Source organism: Tauraco erythrolophus, chromosome 6 (genome assembly GCF_009769465.1).
Source record: "Tauraco erythrolophus isolate bTauEry1 chromosome 6, bTauEry1.pri, whole genome shotgun sequence".
NCBI classification, from domain to species: domain Eukaryota; kingdom Metazoa; phylum Chordata; class Aves; order Musophagiformes; family Musophagidae; genus Tauraco; species Tauraco erythrolophus.
In genome coordinates, this window is record NC_141470.1 from 20531622 (window position 1) to 20553288 (window position 21667).

Genomic DNA, 21667 nt, shown 5'->3' on the forward strand with positions numbered 1-21667 from the left:
ATCAGCTAAACTGAAAACATTTCATTAGAAACAAACTATTCTGTCCAAAACATGATCCTGTGCTTTCTTTATCCTTCTTCTTTCCCTCTTAAGGAGGGGACAAGGAAAACATGTTTGATCAGTGAATACTTAATTCTGCCACTGGAGGCCAAAATCAGCTCATGATTAATATCTATGCTAATCATTCTCCTGAATAAATTGCTTGCTTATATAACTCCAAGATCATTTTCAATAGGTTCCCTCTAGCTGATGATTACATTTTCCTTTAATTATAGCATCACTTAGCATAACTTAATCTGATCTAGGCTGCTGCATAACGAGGCAAGCATTCTTAAATCTGGGAATTTATTTTCTCTTTTTATTTATGGAAAGGAGAAAGAAAACTGGTGAAAAGGAAGAACAAGTAATACTCACAACTCCTTTAGACTTGGGAGGGATTTTATGGCTTCAGGGAATTCTACCATGTTATTATAATTTAAATCTCTAGAAAAAACAAAGCAGGAAAATTATAACATTCTTAATAGTGACCATGAATTGTTAAAATAATTTTTACTTAATGCAATTCAGTGAAAGTCAAAAGTTCTCATAACATCTTTAACTAGACCATAGAATAACTTGATTTTTAAATTAAGATTTAGCCTGCTGATGTTTTACATACTTTATAACTAGCTAATAACTTAGGTAAGATATTTAATAATGTCTAGAGGATTATTCGTATTAAGTCAAATGACATTTCCTTACAGCAAAGCTTAGTATTTTTCAATACCTCACAGATCATTCCTCAACAGAATTTACATGGAAATGAACTCAGATTTCAAAAGTTTAGGGAAAAAAAAAAATAGAAACAAATGAGTACTATTTATTGGCTTACTCAGAAAACTTTTCTTTCAGGTTTTAGAAAATAAACAGTAAATAAGTCATTAGGTAACAGCAGACCTTGTAGCAAAACCAATTATAAATACTGAACAGAAGCAGAAGGAAATCTCATTCCACTGAATCACTACACGTCAGGGATAGGGATCTGTTGAAATCTCAGCTAACCTGTCACTGTTCTAGCAGATTTTTCTGCAAAAGCGATTCCTTATGACAGGGAAAAACATTTTGAGAGTCCTACATCAGCTGTGCATATTTACATAGCATCTAATCATTACTTAATAGAGGTTCTAAGAGAATGACAAGATAGTCAGAGGAAGCAGCATTCCTGGACTCATTCAAACTCCTCATTTTAAAAGAGGCTGTCACTGGCTTGCCCTTGCTCTCCTTCTTTTGTTTCATTTATTTAGCATTCTCCTGAGCATAACAAAATGCACCACCGAAGGAGATACCACTTATTACAGTCACTGGGAGAGCTGAAGGGAAACAGAGAATGCAACCAAAACTGCTGAAAGCCATTCCTCGCCAAGGAGGCACTCCGGAGGTTGAAAAGCACTGTGGAGCTAGGATCTGGACACTACGGACACCCATTTCAGAGGGGGGATGACAGACATGGGGTGAGGGGAAGGTGATGTTTCCCAATCCCGTCCCCTGTTTCTGTCCAAAGGAACATAAGGCTCACTGTTTCAGATAAACCAACCCATCATCTTAATCTTTGCCAGTATTCAGAGTGAAGTCAGGTGAACCTCTTGTACGAGAGGCCAGGAACCAGGAGCTGGGCTGTTTTCTACCAGCCTGCACAGCATCGGTTCAGGAGCTGCACGGACGCATGAGTGACAGCCTCCTTGGTAGGCAGCGGTGCCTGTCCAGTTAGAGAGGAGCGGTGGAGAAACAGCTCACTGGGGCCCTCTGAGAAACCACCTATTGTCACACAACAGTTTTGGCAGTCTATTTTAAATACGCTTAATCCTACAGTAAATCTGAGAAACAAATATTTGTCCCTTATCACCCACAGGGCCACTCAAACACTTCTGATATATCCATCTGACTCAGTGGAGTGCTATGCAAAGATACACCGGTTAGATCAGGGCTAGGAACATTAGAGTCACATCATCCAGCCTGACATTTCACCAAGGCTAATATTTACCCGCTTCTCAACATAGTTAATTAGCTTTGGTGGAGCACTGCACTGATACTAGCCTACAGTTCCAAAACTTGAGCTGGATCTAAGTGTCCATGGTACGTGGTGCACACATGCCTCATTTGCAAAATCTTGACCGTACCAGTAAGGTAACCTTGATTAAGCTGGGAATGAGACAAACGCTGAACAACTAATTACTTTAAGAAGCACACTTACAAGGTTTCAAGGTTGTCTAATCCGTCAAAACAGTGTTTTCCTATAGTTTTTATTTTATTATTATGAAGATGTCTAAAAAACAAAAAAAGAATGAAAATAAATGAATGATTTCATATAAATTGATAAATTAGCAGATATTTCTATGAAATCAAGATAATTAAATAATTTAGAAAAAACATTGCATGGGGTGGATTATGCAGAAGAATGCCTTTCACTTCCAAACAGAAATATTTCATCCTCATATGGGAACAGAATAGATTGCCTGCAGTCAAGACAACCTATTTTAAACCTTTACTCGCTATCCAGAAGTGCAATAAAAATGTAATTTAAACATATAAATGAAACTAATTTTTGGTATTCATCCTTGGAGATATTTAAGACTATGCAGAATCAGGTCTGTGGCAGATAATATTTTCTTCTTTTAATATCTCTGAAAGTTTTCTCTGACAACCATTGGTTTGAAATACTCGTTACTGAAACGAGATGTCAGGAAAGTACATTTCAATCTCACTACCCATAGCCCATTTGACTTTCTGTTTAGGAGAAAGTCTTTAGCAAACCTTTAGCAGGTTGGCTAGTATGCATGGTATCATCCTGTATAGGCTGTTACTAAACAACTGAGCTAAAACATAGCAAAATACCATTTTCAGTGCCATTCTAGATTAATCAGAACTGTAACTGAGAAGAGAATCAGTGACCTATGAAACACGGTTACAAATACTCACAGAACAACAAGACTCGAAAGGTTTGTAAATGCATAGTCGGGAATGTGCGTTATTTTGTTGAGAGCCAACGTTAACGCCTGCAGAGAAGGCAGGTTGCTGAGCGGATAGATGGGAACTTCTGTCAAACTGTTGTCATCCAGCCAAAGGTGACGCAACTGCACCAGACCCTCAAAACTGTCTTCTGGTATGGCAGTAATATGGTTCGCATCTAAACGCCTACATTAAAACAGAAAGAATTCACATAGTAAACTCACAAACTACAGGCAAGTAAAAATATCAGTTAAAGTCCTATTACTCCTGAATATTTTTAAGCTCAAATATACTTTACTGAAATAATTTGATATCAGAAGGTTTGAAGGTTTACTGAATGATGCATGAACACCCTTTCAAAGTAAATGAAGAGCCCATAAAAGAAAGCTTCATAAAAAAAGCTTTTCCTCAGACGTTTTTAATAAAACATTTCACAAATTCTTATGCTTATAATCAGCATAAAATGAATTGGTAACTCTATAGACATCTCCCCTCTACAAAACCACCAGCTGCTAATACTAGAACAAGTCTTTAAAATGGTAGCTTGATAGTGTATCAAAGATTGCAGAGGCGTGTACTCCTTTGAACTGATTATCCCTGTAGCTACTTGTCGATAGCATTGTGTACTCTCACATGCTTTGTTTTGTGGTACTGCCACGCACCTTAAGTGACTACTTTAGAGAACAGGATTATTAAATGCAGTTCTTGAAGTCTGAAATATGAATGACCCTGGCAAATAAAACATTATATCATCAACTAAAATTGAGAAACTTGTTTCACTCTTGCACCTAATCCTTTCTAACATGCTCGACAACAAAATGCAAAGTAGCACATTAGCCCTGTTGACTATCGTACATTATTGGATTTGCCATCACGTTTTTTCCCCAAATGAACTCCGACGGCAAACGTTAGCGCTAGTAACACACATGGAAAGCGACTTCACTACCTTTCATACAGAAAGTCAAACCGCGTGCAACAATTAGCTCTGCTCCAGTTACCGGCTCACCTCTGCTATTGAGTTTCACAGCTTCTTCAGGTTTCAAAGCATCAAAACCAGAACTCCACACCTGGAAACCTAGGAGGCTAAAATGCACGTCCTCAGCTCCAGCTCCAGATGTGAAGCCCTCACGATGGGAGGGCGCAGGTGTTACTGTCAAGAGTCTCACCCAGAATCCTGATCCATAACAAGTGACAAACCTGACACCGCAACTCCTTGACTGATGGCTTTGTCAGTGACAAAACTCATGTAAAATTACTCGTGCTTTTTCCTCATGCACTATGCTCTAAACCAATTTGTTTCTAAATCTTCCTACCCTAGCAGTGTAGTTACTTGGATAGCATCACTGGTAGGCAAAAGGCAGAAACGGGCATGGGTTCAGGTTTGCCTACACTACGCCATGCAACTAGATGTGTCAGGGACAAACATGGAACACCACCCATGCTAAAGGCTTAAGCTTGGATTTACACAGATGGAAGCCCCAGGAATGTCCAGCAGCAAGGGACGACCCAGGAAGAAGCAAAACATTAATAAAGCACTATTCTTCCTAAGGCGATGAGAAGTAAGGTCGGCAATGATAGCCCAAGAGATAAAAAAATGGACTGTAACAGACCCAAGCCAGTGCAGGGCTCAGAGCAACAGGCTATGTTTGACTGTCCTCTGACCTAGAGGTTGTCTTCTCTAGGTCAACACACAGCTGAACCGTGGTGACTTCGCTTCAAACATGGAAGAAAACACCTTGCATAACTGCTCTGAAATGACTGATGTACCAGCCACGGAATGTACGCTGCTGTCTGGGGAGACAAAACACGTACAGGCTCCTCCATTAGCATTGATGTTCATTACGATACAAATCAGCACAGGTTTTGAGTTACATTAAGCATTCACTCCGTTTCCAAAGCCATGATCAGACACGCTCTTGAAAATCTAGTTGGGTTAGTTTAAGAAGTCATTGCCTCCAGCTGTTCATCCCATCCCTCTCTGGGCTGGCAGAGTGGACCAAGTGACTGCATTACTTTTGTCCCTGGGCACAGCCTTGAAAGCTTAACCAGTAGTGAAAGAGCTTCTAGACCTCGACATTTAGAGGACGTGCTGAATTGAAAGGAAGAAGACAAGCTCGATCAAAAATTGATGCACTTAATCTATTTCTGTGAAAGAGAGTTTTGTTGTTGTGATGTACATGGTTTAAATATTTTGAATTTTTAAGGAAAAAAGTAGGCAGCTGAATTTCCATGTAATAAAAAGTCAAGGAATACATCAAATTAGGCAACAAATAAATGAATACAAGTGGGAACTTAGAAAACTGTCTGCAGACAAAGGTTTTCTCCTCAGATGAGTGAGGTGCCATCAGTTCTAAAGCTAGACATCAAAGAGCTAATTCCTAGGGTTCATATACTGGCATTCCCTTATCATTTGCCCCATGGTCTGACAGGTGTGTACGCTATTTTGTTTGAATGCTTTTAGGCTGCACTAAGACTGGAACGTTTCAGAGAAATGAAATGTATGATGATAATAAAGAAAAAAAAAAATCACTAAGTGGGGGGAAAGAAAAAAGCCTGCGGCTCTGCTTCAGAAAAAAAAAAAAACCCACTAGAAATTACCCGTCTGTCTTCTCTCTCCTAAATTCACACACCTCCCTGAAGATCAAAGGAATTATTTTCCAGTGGAATAAACATATCCGAGTCTTCTCTTCAACTAATTTCTCTCTGCCTCCTCGTTTTTTTTGGGGGTGTGGTTTTTTGGTTTGTTGTGTTTTGGTTTTTTTTTTGAGAGAGAGAAGCAGTGTACTCGAGAGGCAGGACTCAGTCCTTGTGACTACTTGTCTACATCTATGATTGTACTTTCACTGTGCTCCTTACTAAATTTCTGGAGACTCCGGAAAAGAAAAGCATGCACCGAATCCCCAAGCCCTGCTCCTCCCCTCCCACTGTTAAAGCAGAAGATGATCAGAGGAAGGACGGATGCATGCAATGAGGGAGTCGAACTCTCAGCCAGGGAGAACAAAGAGGGTCATGGAGAAGATGATGGACCCTTCATCCCTGGCTTGCTTTGTCAAGACCTCCGTCTCCCAGCACCTAGGTAACTCTGCATCTTAAACTGATGACTCTCCACAGTCATCCAGTCTGTTATGTTCATCTTCTCCTGCCCACAGCAGTAAAACAGAGGAGAGAAAGACCACCACCACCCACCGCTGCCACTGAGCAGGAGGGTTTGGAAGGTGAAGGAAGGTGCTTTTCTGTCTCTCTGTCATTTCTTTGCAAACACTTGACATCAACTTAACAAATACGATGTCTGAATAGAGCTGAAAGCAATTAGTAATGTCAAATCATAAAGCCAAAATCAAGGAGAACGACAGGACATTGTGCCCTGATTATTTGTGTCTCCCACTCTCCATTTGCATAGCGACTTCCTCATCTCTGTGCCTGAAGACCACTGTGCTAGCCCAAGCTTTTCCCAGAAGCTAACAGATATATCAATAAAACAGTTGAAAAGAGTTTGCCCGGAGTTTTCATTGAGCTGCATTTACAGTTTTAAAGGGAAAATATGTGATTTACAAATGTTATAGGAACAAACACAGCATCAAAAGAATCAAAGTAGGTATTATTACCATCACACAAAAAATATCTATTGGTGCTTGATTTCCATTACTAGTTGCCATATCTCAAGACTTATTTTTAACTAATTCGGTCATTTCTGCCTCATCCACATTTTTTGTGTTCCTTCATGCCTCTTAGTGTAAGCCTGATGTGCCACAAGTGTTTTAGTTTTGTTTTTTTTTTTTTCCTCTTCCCAACAGTCAAAGCTTATCCACATTATGTTTGATGCACGAAAAACTCAGATGAAATGCTTCTATTCAATGTGAAATGCACATAATGGAGTACTTTGTGAAACAACTGAAAAGTAAATCTAAAATATTTGGCAACTTCCACAAAATATTACAACTAAGGACCACACCTTTTCTTTGAGATAGGATAAGGGAGCATTGACTAGCTTCAATAACTAGTAAAGTACAAGTAATATTCTTTGCTTGGAATGAACTTTTACAAAGACTGTCTTTTTCCATCGAAGTGTTAAAGATAAGACTATGCTCTTTAAATTCCAGCTTGCAGCATGTACTTAAATTCCTTAATATTTCAGAAGCTACTTCAATTCCAGCTTCCCATAGGCACTGGCTTGTGAGACCGCTTAACTTTTAGTCTATAAATTCAGAGATCACTTGCAGAGCTGTCATCGTCACTTTTATTACCTGTCAGGTTCCCTCCTTCCACAAACTCCAACTGCACAAGAAGAAAGAGCAGGAGGATGATAGAAACCTATATATCCAGCTGCTCTTATATCAGTATTTGACATATTGTTAAAACAAGTAAAGAACATAGTAACTTAAAGGTCTTCAAACAATTAACTCAGCTTTAAGGAAACTGTAAAACTAGTATGAACTCCTACCTCAGTTCAAACAAATAGAAATTCCAAAGTCTAACACACAGGTATATATGATTTTTTATATTTACATAGTAATATAAACACACACAAAACTACCATTGCGACTCCAGCATATTTCAAATTTTCATCATGTTTTTTTGCTACTAATCTCAGGCCAGGCCTGCCAAGAGTACACTAGTGCATGGAGAGCATATACCAGGGAGATGGCATGGCACAGCATCCTGCTTTGTTAATACATTACAGTTGAGGGAGGCCAGGAAGAAAAACTTTGATAAATTTATTAATTTCTGGAGCATCGAGAGCTTAAGGAAAAAAAAAACCCACCCAATCTCCCCCAGCATTTCTGTGGGAGCTCCCAGGATCCAGCCAAGCCCCCTCCTGCCCTGGTGTCAGCAGCACCCCTACACCACACCAAACTGCAGCTGAAACTGCTGTGCCAGACACTCACACAAAAGCAGGTGTTTGCCAACGAAGTGGGCACAGCAGCACTGTTACTGGGCACAGTGTCTACTTACAAGGCTAAAAAGTCTAAAAGGGAAGGACATTCGTGACCTCATTTGGGCTGGCCAGTGGCACTGCTTGGAGTAGGTGCCCTACAGCCTCCACCCCTCGTGGGTGGCACCAGGGAGGCATCCAGGACCACGCTTGCATATCTCCTCCAGCTGCCAAGTCCTTCCTGTGCTGCTTCTCTGGCTTATTCTTTTTCCATCCTCCGAAAGATGCCAGATGCTCAGCAGCAAGCGTGCCTCCCCATCGGAGTGGGACCAGAGAAAGCAAGGCAGAGCATCCCGCGGCCGCACAGGCAGGGTCATGCTGCAGCCAGGCTGCGAGACCTGCAGCCTTGCATGATCCCAGCCAGTCTGGACGAAGCAGGAACAGACTGGGGAAAGCTGAGTACACAGCTCACTAAGGGGAGGGGAAAAAAAAAATAAAAATCCTGTGTTTTACTCTCATCCTCTAGTCTCTCCAGGTATGCCACAGTCACCCCTTGCTGTACTGGGACAAGCCACTAACAGCAGGCCAGTGGCCATTGCTGTTGTGGCATCCTCACCACGAAGCCTACCTGGGCATTGTGGATGCAAGATATATCTCATAAATGTCATCTTCATAATAATATTCATTATGAACATACTGCCATACATTTTGTTACCACTATTTGCCTGGGAAGAGATCACCACAGATTTGTTTGCAGCTACTGTCCCAGCCTCACTAGTTCTCATCTGTGACCACACTCAGCCTTCCAGGCTTCAGCGACTGCCAAATTTTAATAGCCTTGTACTAATAGCAAGAGTTTAATGTTAATGTTAATAAAAGGAAAAAAATCACTCCTGACTTGTGTTAAACCACTTCTGCTCAATGGCAATCATTAAAGAACTTTGCTCTTTAAAGTGCTCCTTCAAAAACCACAAAGAAATCACTCAAATAACACTGGAGTAGATTTTTAGGTTTTGAAGTTGAGTACTGATAAGCCTTGTACCTAGGAAATTCTGCTACAATGCAAGGCAATAAACCCACCATGTTAACAGAGGTACTTTAAAATACTCAGCGCGTTTGCTCACTGTGTCGAGCAGCAGCTCTCTGTACCGTATGTGTTGAGAGCATCAATACAAGGATTTGCTTTATTCTAAGACAAACTTAGAGCGGCTCTCAGAAACTAATGGTGTGTGCCAAAGCTATTTCAACCATCAATATGGATGTGCCAGCACATCTATTTTTTCCATTTAAATGTCTAAGAGGGTACCAGTCAGAGATCACACAAAGTTTGCTGCAAATTACCCATAGAGGATTCAGCTGATCTTTACCTACATGCTGTGTAACTTCCACCATCCTAATTAAGTTTCTGATTATTCTGTTTCTAAATAATTTCCTACATCTTAAACATTAACAATTCCCTTAAGCAAGCCCAGGCAGTTAAAAAGGCTACAAACATCCCAAAGATTCCTGAAGCTCACAAGAAATGTCCATACGTCACTTTCAAGAAAACCAGAACAGCCTCTCAAGATGGACATGGCGTAGAAAAATGAGATTCTTGTCATTCAACAAGTAAGTAAATACACAGCTTCATTCAGGAAGCAGTATATTTAAACTGCTGCATATTTAAAGATTTTTCAGCACAATCAAATGTGCTCAGGAGAGCTCTTACACATTCTTTAAAAAAAAAAAAAATCAAGGGAGAAAACCATATTCAACATATTGAAGTCTGTATTGTTTTCACAGGTTAAAAAGAAAATGTATGTGAATTTTTTCCTTTCCCATTCCAGTGCCAATAGTTCAATCCTATAGCTTAACACAGACTCACTTGAGGGCAGATCTCCTTTAAACCTTTAATAACAGCAAAGCAAGGAACTAAAAAACCTCTGGAGAAGACAACCCATTAAAAGTTGGTTTGTTGAAAAATCACCTGCCACTGTTAAAGGTGCCTACTACATATAAGACCATATGATGCTTCTTAACTTCCTCTAGTCATTGCTGTTAGTGAAATCTTCCACAGTCTCCCACACAAGTTTATCCCTGCAGATAGCACTGTCCTTCAAAACTCTATACTCCAGAATCACGAAGTTATCAACAGAAGCCACAAAACACACTTTAAGAAAAATTAGCAGAATTAGCACAGAACTGTGTATTTTTTGTCACAACACAGCGTTTGCATTGTCCTCTTTCAATGTGCTTATGATTTACAACACTAAAATTGTCATCATCTATGTGAACTCCTGCTTAAAGCTGAGTGGTTTCATTATAGTACCAGCAGAATGTTTCTAGATTTGATTCGGCTTTTGTTTTTTTTATATAAATACAGATAAAACTTGATCCGTATAAGGAATTCTTCCTAAAATAAGAAAAAACTAGAAATGCAAGGCTATAGCAGATATGTGCTATAGCACATTTAAAACATACTCTGACTGACTGAAATATGCCTCCATCCTCTGTCCCCACTTTTTGTTTTGGGGTTTTTGGTACATTTTTACCCTGCAAAGCAAGATCCTGCTCTCATTTCTCTCCCAGTCTTTCCTGTCTGGGCCAAGCCAATTCCCTCTCCGAGAAAATATAATCACGTTCCAGATCGGCACATTCATGCCTCCTGCTGCATCCTGCCTCGAGCCTGCTCCAGCCTTCTGAGATAGGAAGGCAGATTGCAAAACTGGTTATGATCCTGCAGCGGAGGCTGGGGAGCCAGAGCTGCTACCGGGTACCGTAGAGAATTACTGCTGACCACACGCATGGAGACTCTTACCCTGCAGCTCAGGCGAACACCCACGCAAAGAGAAAGGCAGGAGCTATCGCGGTTGAGTACCACGCTGGCACAATCCCAATACCCACCATTTGGCAATCTGGCATCACAGCGTAGCTGCCGTGCTTTGAACTCCTGCTGCAGAAGGCTCTGATGTTCCCTGCATGTGGGCATGTGCACACATGTGTGGGGACAGTAACTCGGCGATTCTTGAACTACTATTATAGTAAATCGCCTCCAATACGTTAGCAGCTATTGACAAGCTTTCAAAAACGACTCCTGGGTTTGGTGGCAACTGTCCACTAAAATTAGCATCAACTATGTTTTTCTGAGTTGAAACGGAAGACAGTTCTCCTCCCAAAGCATCTTTGTTTAAATAACGTAGTTCCAGTATTCATCACATACTGAGGATTTTACTAGAATATTCTGTTCTATGACTTAAAACCCCTATGTAGCTAGGGTTCTGAGGTGAATTAGAACAACTCTAAAAGTTGCTGTAGTTTACAGAACCATTTTGCAAATCCCCACGTTCTGGGTCAAAGCTCAGAATAAGCAGTGCCACCAAAATAAGTCATCGCAGTCAAATATGTTGAGGCACTTGAAGTGACCCTCTGAAATGGCTTCCCAGTCCTTTCACTTCACTACCTCCAGCTCTCCCTATGACCCTTGGATGGCCAAAAAACTCACCATTTCTAGATCTAAAGTATGAAGTACGCCACTTCATTACCTTGTGATAACCAAAATGCACTGTCGATGCTTTGCAGTAATTGAAATGCATCAAGACGATCATTTACATTCGTGAAGCTCCTTATTTGTCAGGTTTTTCTGCTACCAAAAGCCGCGGGCACAAGCTGGGCAACCAGAGTCGTCTGTCTCAGTAGCGCAGTCCCACGGTCCCAGGTAGCACGGCATCTTGCAACAGGAGAACACATCCTGCCAGATAGAAGTTTCCTAGGGTGCTAAGCATCCAGTTTCCACTCACTAAAACTCTTTAATTTTGCTAAATTTCACCTCCATAAATAAGGACTCTATTCGAACTCTCTTTTGAAGGCCGGAGTTGGGAAAATATCCAATGTAAACAGACAATAAAGATCTGTCGTTTAGTATTCTGAACCAGGCTGGCTACTTGCCAGCTAGAATATAAACATTGGAGATGATGAAGCTCCTGTAACCATCATCTTTATTTCCACCCAGGTATGTTTATGGGGCTCATTAATACATACAATGTAGCAATCGTCTTCCTACGCAGCTAGAAATTGGAGCACATTAAGAAAGAAATTGGATAGTTCTACAGGAGTTGCAAACCAAATGATTATCAATATACCATAAAGTTTTATGAGCAAGTAATTTGTGTCTTCATCAAGAAAAAATCCCCCTAAAGCCTACTTCAGAGCAAACTGGGAAACTGCCAGAAGAGAATCAGCTAAATGATGTTTAAACTTGCAGATTTTGGATGGAGATTATATATTAAAAAGGTAGAAGCAGGTTTTCTGACATATATTCTGCAAAGAGTTATCTGGTTTAGAAGAAGGTCACAGCAGCTCAGGAGCTTTCATTCCACTTTTGACACAAATTATTTTTGGGCAAAAAAAAAGTTTTCCTTTTATCTTTTTGTTAAATTAATAAAGGAGCAGGTTGGCACTTATGTTTCCATGCTCACACAAAATTCAGAGGACCAGTCCTACATTCCTTTGCCAGGTGGTGCTCCCTACATTAGTAGGAGATACGGATAATTACATTGTAATTTTATAAGTGACGTAATAAACTGAAAGTTTTCCTGAAATTCATTAAAATGACAGAAATGCATTCTGGTGAAGTAAGCAAACTGCATAGGAAAAATGCTTTACATTTCTTACCACACTTGTCTCAAAAAACAATTTATTCTCAAACTGCTGCCAACTCTAACAAATTATGGTGATCTTGCAATGCAGACATATCCCTCTTGGGAACAGAGAGAGGGGCAGCACAAAAATCCACATCCATGGAAGAAATATCTTTCTGAGCTTCTGACTATGATACTCAACGACTACCAGACTGGATTTGCCCACTATATTTCTAAAAGCAATTCCGAAAATATAATCTGGTTTTCCTCAGAAAAAGAAGTAACAAGTAGCTTGCTACTTATTAACCCAATTTACTCCTTTTTCACCTTCCTAAAATTGATACAGTTTATCATTTGCCTATGAACAATGAAGCTCCAAGAAAGGGAAACCTCACCTCACCACACTTTAAGTTGTTACTATTATATTTTAATTACAATGATGTTATGTCAAGCTATTATACTGGTCACATTATACAATATTGAATGTATAATGCAATTCCACAATTTTTTCAACAACTAAAATGTCTGCTTTAAATGGCTCTAACATGATCTTCTTTCCAATCATATTAAAAATGTATCAGTTTTTAAAAAGAGAGAGATGCCAGCTTAATTCATACACTTATTATGTTTCCCTTAATTTTGTCCCTTCCTTTTTGCACATAAAATTATCATCAAAGCAGCAACTAGAGATTTAGTATCTTAAACTTTAATTAGAGAGCAAACATTACCGTAAATAAGTAGAGGGGAAAAAAGCACATTCATTGAAAATGAAACGGATTGTTTGTAGACGACAAAAGTATTTACTCAAGTAGTTTCTTTTTTGGCATCTCAGAAATGCTGGAAGCCAGAAAGGAGTTTTGTTTTTTTAAATAATTATTAAAGAGTTATTCACATCGTGTAATTTGAAGGATTTTTATTACACTGCACAGTATTTGCTCAAAGCAGAATACGGCCCTCAGACCGAGGCATTCTCTCTCCTACACACACGCTCAAACAAGAGGGAAATGTGCACGTCAAATTCACAAAACAGCTGCAAATGGAAACCTGCATCTGTCCTGCTCTTTGAACCAAAACCCTGGAAAAGTCGATGCCAACTTGTGCCATCAAAACTCGTTGCTCTCTTCTGCCATGAGCTTCCCTGGCTTCCTGTCATGGGCAGGAGACCCTTGCTGGTCAGCAGCCCAGCAGAAGGCTGCACTGGGAGGTGGCATGTCCGTCCCCACACTGCACAAGCTCCTGCTTCCCAGTGGGATAACCTGCAGCCCATTTTATTCCACTTTGTGCTGTTCAGCATGCTTTCTTGAGACCGAAAAGGTGGGAATACCCGAACAGCTATGAGAAGGTGGTGGCCAAGATCCAAGTTCAGGGAATGCAGTAAGCACCTTTGCAAAAGTCACATAATAGTTTGCAAAGCTATTTTGAAAAACTTTTTTTTTTTTTTTTTTGGCAAAACTACTCCAGAATCTGATGCAACACAGAGAAACACGATTTTAGACCAGAAACCTGAGTTTTGGCACAGAGGGAATAGATTATCTGCCCTCTCTCTCTCTGTAGGTAAGCAGAAAGGAGGAAAAGTTTTGAAACCCTTCCCCTCTCCACCGCCTCCTCACAGTGATAAGCATCTACCACCTTAAAGCACTGTAACTAACTATTAAGGTCTGATTAAGATGCTTTATAAAACATAATAAGCCATGAGATAGTATAAGCACGTATGAAATATCTTATGAGCAACTGGCAATAATGGCTGAGGTGTTCCTAACTGTTTGTGTGATTTCAACACCTTCCAGTAAAACCAATACTATGCATGTCTCAAGCAATACTCCTTCCCAGAAATCCCTTTTCCTCCTCCAGATACAAAAGACTCGTGCATGATTCATTTTTGCACAACGTTTTTAAAATTGCTTAAACACCTTAGGACATGCAAGAAGGATGATAAATGTTTAACTCCACCACCACCGCATTTGTACAGCAATCTTGTTACCTGCATTTGGGTTTTGAAAGAGTTTGGATTTGGGTCACCCCACCAAAGCCGACAAATAAAATTCCTTATGAACTTTACTTGAGAAACTTTGCTCCAGTTGCAATTGCAGTATCAGAAAGTCCAGGGACATTGTTACACATACATGATAATACTTCCATACTCTGTAGTATGAAGCAAACAAGTACAAAGTGACTGAAAGCGGAACTTGGAGAAGAAAACAAGAAAAAAAAAAACACAAAGTAAGAAAACTTACAAGGACTGTAAACCGCTTAATCCTCTGATGGCCTCATTAGGTACAGTCTTCAGCTGATTGTTCTGTAGAGTTCTGTAAAAATCCACTGTGTTAGTAAAGTAGAATTTGACAATAATACGTATCAACAGTAAAGGTGACAGAAAAGCCCACAGTCATGTTATGGTTTCACAGATTTCCAGTGCACATAAAAGCATGTAGAATTATCAAGGCCAGGTACCCAAAGGCAACAACAAAACAAGAAAATGGTCTATTTCGGTTTTATTCATAACTCATTAACTAACTGCATTAATTTGCAGAGAACGAGCTTCTGACATAATACACTGAAATTTCCCTGGGAACTCACTGAAGAGGTTAAACAACTTAACACTAGCACAAATTTGCTACAATGAATGATATTTTATTATTTTCTTGTGAAATCATCCTATATGTGCTACAAAACACAAAAACCCTCTAATTTTTCTTAAAGCCGCATCAATACACAATGCATTAACAACCTAATTTACAAAGCATGTTCACAACAAAGCACCTCTGGGCACAACATTAAAAAGACACAGAATGAAACTAGAACCAAGCTGAATTAAGTTATACTGGGTGGTTGGTTTTTTTAAAATAAAACTTGTCTTATGGGACAACGTACTATTGCACAATGAGTTATTTCATAAAGAGAAGGCAAATAACTGAGATCTCAAACATTATAAAAAATAATTAGATTTTGGTGCATATTGGGGTAAAACACAACTGGACAAGTCAACTTTTAATTAATATCCAAGTCGCTAATTTTTTAAGAATTGCTAGAATTTCAGGCACCTCCACAGTGTTGAATATCCTAACGGAGATAACCTTCAAAAGCCTTGACGTGGCATTCAATCTACAAAATATCATTAAGCAGCACTGCAGATAGGCAGTTTCCTAATCTGTACCCTGCTTACACTGTTTATGCTTCTTTCTTTACAACCTCAGGTTCTTTTCCGCTAGTTTTTTTAAATATCTTTTTAATTAACTATCTATTACCATACTAGCGATTGGAAATATTTGCATCAGCATAAATACTACAATTTCTGGATACAGGTTTTTGAAACTCCAAACAACAGAAAGCTCTTTTTATCCTTAGTTATGGGAAAACAGTTGAAATGAATACTCTTATCCCAGGAAAGAAAAGAGGATATGGAAAACAGGGCATACAATTCTAACTCATTTTTATTAAAACCTTTTTTCTAATAGAGACATTTTCACCTAAAGAAGCATCAAACTATTGAAATTATTTCTAACACCAGTAGGGGATGATTCCAAGTTCAAACAGTGTTTTACATCTCTAATTACTAGTACTACCTGATAATGTCACGTCACCTGATGGAGTAAGCTGAGAGGGTGGAGAACAACAAAAAGCTTTACAATGTCCTTTTTAGAATTTTTCCTTCTTGGGACATTCTGCTACCAGATACACTCCGGAAGCAAGTATTCTAATTAAGTAAAGTAATTACAGTTTAGTCAAATTCACCACTGCTCATCATCACCATTTACAGTGGGCTTTATTAAAAAAAAAAAAAAAGTAGCAGAGCTGCAATTTGGGGAGGGGGAGTAGCAGCAGAGAAAAGGGAAAAAAATTAATCCAGCCTACTAGTAAACAGGCTGGCTGTGCACTAAGAAACATACAGCTAGCTATGAAGCTCTAAAACCCGATTACTTACAGAACTTTGAGTTCTTTCAACCCAGACAAGGCCTTTGGATGGATAAAAGAAAGGTCATTGCCAGCCAGTCGCCTGGAAAAAAATTGCAATAATAATTTCGGTCACAAAATACAGTACTTGTACAATCGTCTAACAATGAAAAACACCAATGTATCAAATCTTGCAGGTAACTATGCATTTTGCATCCAATTATGGCATATTCATGATCTTCCAAGTTTGCATTGGTTATTTAAGTCATTGCACATTTTTGACAATGAGAACACAGATACACTTTTGCAAACAAGCTAGAAAAAACACATCTTAGAACAATAAAGAATCTTCTTATGGTACTAGGTTTGAAAAGCACATTTACCAACTATTAACATGATCCTCCAGCTTTCAGTATTGCTCTGCTGAAACACATGCCCTGGTACCCATGTTTTTTTAATCTATACAGTAGTTTCTAAAGAAACTAAGCAGTTAAGCAAAAATAGCTAGATGTTGGTGTGAGGCAGGGAAAAGTTTCTATGAGAAATCCAAATGTGAAGATGATATTCGCAAGCAGGTGGTACGTTCATGGTGCTGACAATTGACAAGACGCCTGCTGACATTACGAAGACGCAATCTTGGTAATCTTTCATGGTTTTGGTCAGTTATTTGGAGAAACTTTTCAGGAAAGAAAACTGTTTTGGGGGAGGAAAAAAGGGAACAGGATCCTCAGCTGTACTCACTCCCTCTCAAGACGTGGCCAGTTTCGAACTTGGACTGCTAGACACTAACACAGAGTAAATTGTGAAAACCACCATGATATTAAAAGTAATAAATACAGGAGACACTGTAGAAGACAAAGCAGCAACACAGAAATAGCAGCCAAAACAGCTGCTTTCAAACAGCTCATTCCTCCTTCCTCTCTTCCTCTTTTTTCTTCAACTTTTTTACCTCTATCTTGACCAGCAGACCATGTGTGGCCCAAGCTTTGTTGAGCTGCTAATAGTTGTGACAGGAGGTATTTTATTAGGGGTAGAAGACAATGATGCAGAACACCTGGTAATCCATAGGTGCCAAAAGATGCCATCACTTCAGCCAAAGTATTTGCTTTCAGAGTTGGTTTCATACCCGAGCTAAGCAAAAGCAACGTTGAAGAAGGCTGTACAATGAAATCATCCGGTGGAAATACTACGTACAATGCAGGAAGTCAATGTGCTTTAAACAAAGGTTACAGAATATCAAAACCTACCTCTACTGTTAACAGGGCACTGTGAAGCAGGCCAGCCATGCTAAGTGGAAAATATTCTTTCAAAGAGGCAAATGAAGGCAATAACAAGAGCATCATCTAAAGTATTGGCTTGCCAGAACATAGCAATGTTATTAGGTTTTTATCTTAGTCTCTGTTTCTAACTACATAAAAGAGATTATCCAAAGCATTTGATGCCTGCATAAATCTGCTTGCAACAGAATTAATGACTTAATAAAATGCTGCCTGATAGAGAGCATGCTAGTTATGTTTATCAAATCCATTTTTCAAAGGTAAACGGTTTTATTAATAAACTAAGGGAGAAGAGGACTGCTTCTCATGAACAGGAATGTGACAGCAGCAGCAGACAGTACTCAATTTTAGAAAACTCTGTTACTATTTGTTAGAGTAATCTTGGTATTCAGTCCTTATGTTCTCACGCACATCCCAATTGCCACAGCTATGGTTCTGATATCATCACAAGCGTGCTTAAAATTCAGTGTTCTGTCCTTAAAAAAAAAACAAAAACAAAAACAAAAAAACACCTCCTGACTGCTGAGAAAAGTTTGTCTGCGTGGCTTATGTATAACCAAACAGCTCTGAAACTAGAAGAAAAATAAAGATAATCAATGTACACTGAAGTTTTGGAATCTCCTGTTTGCAAACAACCTTGGGATTTTGAAGCTTTTTCAAATTTTCAAATTTGATTTTTCAAATAATTTAAATTTTTAACATGAATGAAAAATTCCAAACAGTAACTAAACACTCCCTTAAAAGTCATTTTGTTTTAAGTAGCTGCTCAAGTCAACTATACTAACTTCATCTGGGGGGACACGGAGGGAGGTTTGTAATACCTCAGGGCTTCCTTTTTAACGATTTCCTAATTATTTCATTGTAAACAGAAAGAAATAACAATGAAACATGCTGGGTCTCTACACCAGAGAGCCAGTGATCTGCAAAACCCATTTATTTTAAAAAGCGTTCAAAACATCCAAACACAAATCCTTAAATCAAGCAAAATTTAACTGAGGCTATAGCACCGAACTATTTCGGCACTCAAGCACCAGTTGATGTTGATTTCCTACCAACACACACATCAAAAAGCAGCAGTTTGTCAGCTCTGTCGAGGCTCCCTGTTAAATTGGCCAGCGTGCAGCTCATTGGGCATCTGCTGTGACCTCTCCCTCCTCCTGAAGAGGCTGGGCATTATGATTTGTTTTAAAAAAGCTAAACTAAATCCAGTTGAATAGCCTCACCGACTGTCACTAACACAACTTACAGAGCACTGGAAACAAACTACAGCTGAGCCAGAGCAAGGCTTGCGTGACTTCAAATAGCAAGGCTTCGCTTACCTCAAGGCAACTCCTGTTTATTCAGCCTTTTTTGCAATCAACCAACAGGGAAACAAAAAAAAATAAAACACACCAAACAAGAAAAAACCCAAACCCCAACCTGCAATCCATTCCATTTCCGTTTCTCCTCGATCTGGCACCCTTCCAGGCAACAGGATACAACTAGCCAAGTGTGCGAAGGCTTTACTAATCAGTTTGCCAAATATCCATTTATCATTCCCGTCCTAGCCTTGGGGAAGGTGGCTGCTCCTTAGGAGGTTTCAACTGCAGCTCTCCAAGCAGGCAAAGACCAACGTACCATACGCCGCTTTCAACACGCTTCCCTCTGCCGCAGCATGCAGCAGCTGGGAGGACAGCAAGATTTCTCTTTACATAACCAGGTTCATTTTACAGAGAGACAAAAAAAAATTCATAGCATATAATATAGCACACGTACAGCATATAAATTAAGACATCACTGAAATCATCCAGTTAGGTTTTCCACGTCATCTCCTTTCAGCGTGTCTCAAAAATAGTCACATTCAGATTTTCAAAAATAATGCTTAAAACAATTAAAACATGTACAAAGCACCTCTGTTTCTCTCACACATACATATGGCAAATGGGCTAAGGAAAATCACAGCTTTACCATGCCCTAAACTCTAGCACAACAGAAAGGAAACAACTTTCATCTCCCTGCAACAAGACTCACTGGCCTGCTTGGGTCCAGCCCATGGTGCGACAACTCCACGCTGCTACAACGCAGCACGTGAACATGGTGCTATATTTACGCTATCGAGAGCTGAGAACCCATCCTTCCCTTCCTCTTGACTGGAAACAGCCTCAGAGACCTCGTCTGAAAGTCCATCTATCATCACTGAGTCAAAGTGCATCACTGTTAGTACAGAGCTCTTTCTCCAAAAGACAGATTCATCCACAAAAATAATAAAGACTTAATTTAATAGACTACAGTAAAGTGCCCTGCTATGTTATAGGCCACAAAAACTCAATTTCCTGTCTCTTACTTACTCCTCTTGTTTGGAAACTCTGCCCAGGACTGCAGGTATCCTGAATTAGCACATCCCAGTTACATCTTGGAGGTTTCTGCAGTGGAATCACAGTTCTAATGTGTGACCACACCAGGTGTCTGTCTTCTGAGTTGGCAATCTCCTTGTAATTGCTTAGTATTGAAAATTGTAGCCCTCTACTTTTACTTTAAAAAAACCCAAACCTAAATGTTTCAATAGGACAAAATTTCTGCAAATTTGGACCAATGCAAATAGATAAAATCAATTTCAGCATAGCAGAACAACAGAGTAGGACATACAGAAGACAAAATACTTCTGCTATCAAGTCATATATGGTAGGTGAGCAATACCCTCTAATCGTTATTTTAAGTGACCCAGTAAATGATCTCCAGATGTAGAGGGCATCTTGTTCCTATTACAGAAATCCGGATACAATCTGGCTGGGGAATAATCTTCCACGGTATCTCATTCCCAGAGTACACAGCAAGCATAGCTTCTTGCACTGAAACTCTTCTGAAAGCAGCAAAGACTGTTTTCTCTCTTTTGGGAAATTAAAACTTTTGCAATTATGAGTCTGGCAACCCGGCTGCATGTTAACCAAGCCAAGTTAATCACTGGTGTCACTCCAAAATCAGGGAGGATGTCCCACGGATACATCTTTGTCTGTAACAATTAAAACCATCACTCTCGTTTTGACAGGATGCAATACAAACTTCCTGGAAACCTCTCTGCTTGCCTTGCAACCCAGATGGTGGTGAACCTCAGGTTACTTGAGCAAGGAATTAGGTCTCCTTCTGCCCTTCTGAAGATCTTGCACGCACGCGCGCACACACACACAGGGAGAGAGTGTTCTTCCTATGGGTTGGTTTGTTGTTTGTTTTTTTAACCCTTGGTGGTATTGTGGGATCCTCCTAACCTTAGCTTTCTGTCTTGTCTGAGACAACAACACATTGACTACTTTTTCCATGAATCAACTGTAATCCTACTTCCTCACTGAAAATTCAAGTATTGACACAGACTGCAATCCTGACATGTCATAATCAATCAGGTGATTTATTACTATTATCTCTACATTAGCTGCTTTCTAGTAAGACCCAAGACTCCTAATTCAAGATCTAGCCAAGGCTGAACCTTCCACAGACTCTTACAGACTATCCACCACTGCCTCTTCGCTGATTCAACATCTCCTTTTAATTCTCCATTTTTTATTTATCTATTTTCATCCCCCTGGAAAACACTCCATCGCTTCCCCATGTGCACTTTTGCAATTTCTCTACTTTTTGCCTGTCCTTAACATGAACTTTCTCAGGGTTCTTTGTGTTTCACACAACTTGACTTCTTCATGTTCTCCTGCAACAGAAACAATCTTTGAAAATGCTTGAAAGACACGTTTGCTGGGTATCATGGATTACGTTTTCCCTAACCTAAGAAAAGAACTTGAGGTTCCACCTATTCCAGAAAAGCAGCCACTTTGGAAGAGAATTCGGTTCTCTTAACAGATGAAGCATAATTACGCGCTACAATTTATTCATCAAGGTTTGAAGCTTTACACGAGAGGTACAGCCATTTGCAGGAAAATACCAGGGGCTCGCTGCTTCACCCAGTGCAGAGAGATGTCCTGCCTGGCGCGGGCACGCGCCTCTGCAGCCAGCTCTGACCCCAGCTGGGCAGCTGCAGAAGGGGATGGGTCGGTAAATGG

General features: G+C 39.7%; 1 protein-coding gene across 1 annotated transcript in view; it reads right to left on the reverse strand.

Moving 5' to 3' along the window:
• Window positions 1-21667, reverse strand: part of LGR4 (leucine rich repeat containing G protein-coupled receptor 4) — an 82610-nt gene that overhangs the window by 14101 nt on the left and 46842 nt on the right. The window contains exons 3-7 of the mRNA XM_086613163.1: window positions 16397-16468; window positions 14709-14780; window positions 2956-3171; window positions 2231-2302; window positions 415-483 (exon numbers count right to left, since the gene is read on the reverse strand). Of these exons, the coding sequence (XP_086469289.1) occupies window positions 415-483; window positions 2231-2302; window positions 2956-3171; window positions 14709-14780; window positions 16397-16468 (501 nt within the window). The remainder of the gene's footprint in view (window positions 1-414; window positions 484-2230; window positions 2303-2955; window positions 3172-14708; window positions 14781-16396; window positions 16469-21667) is intronic.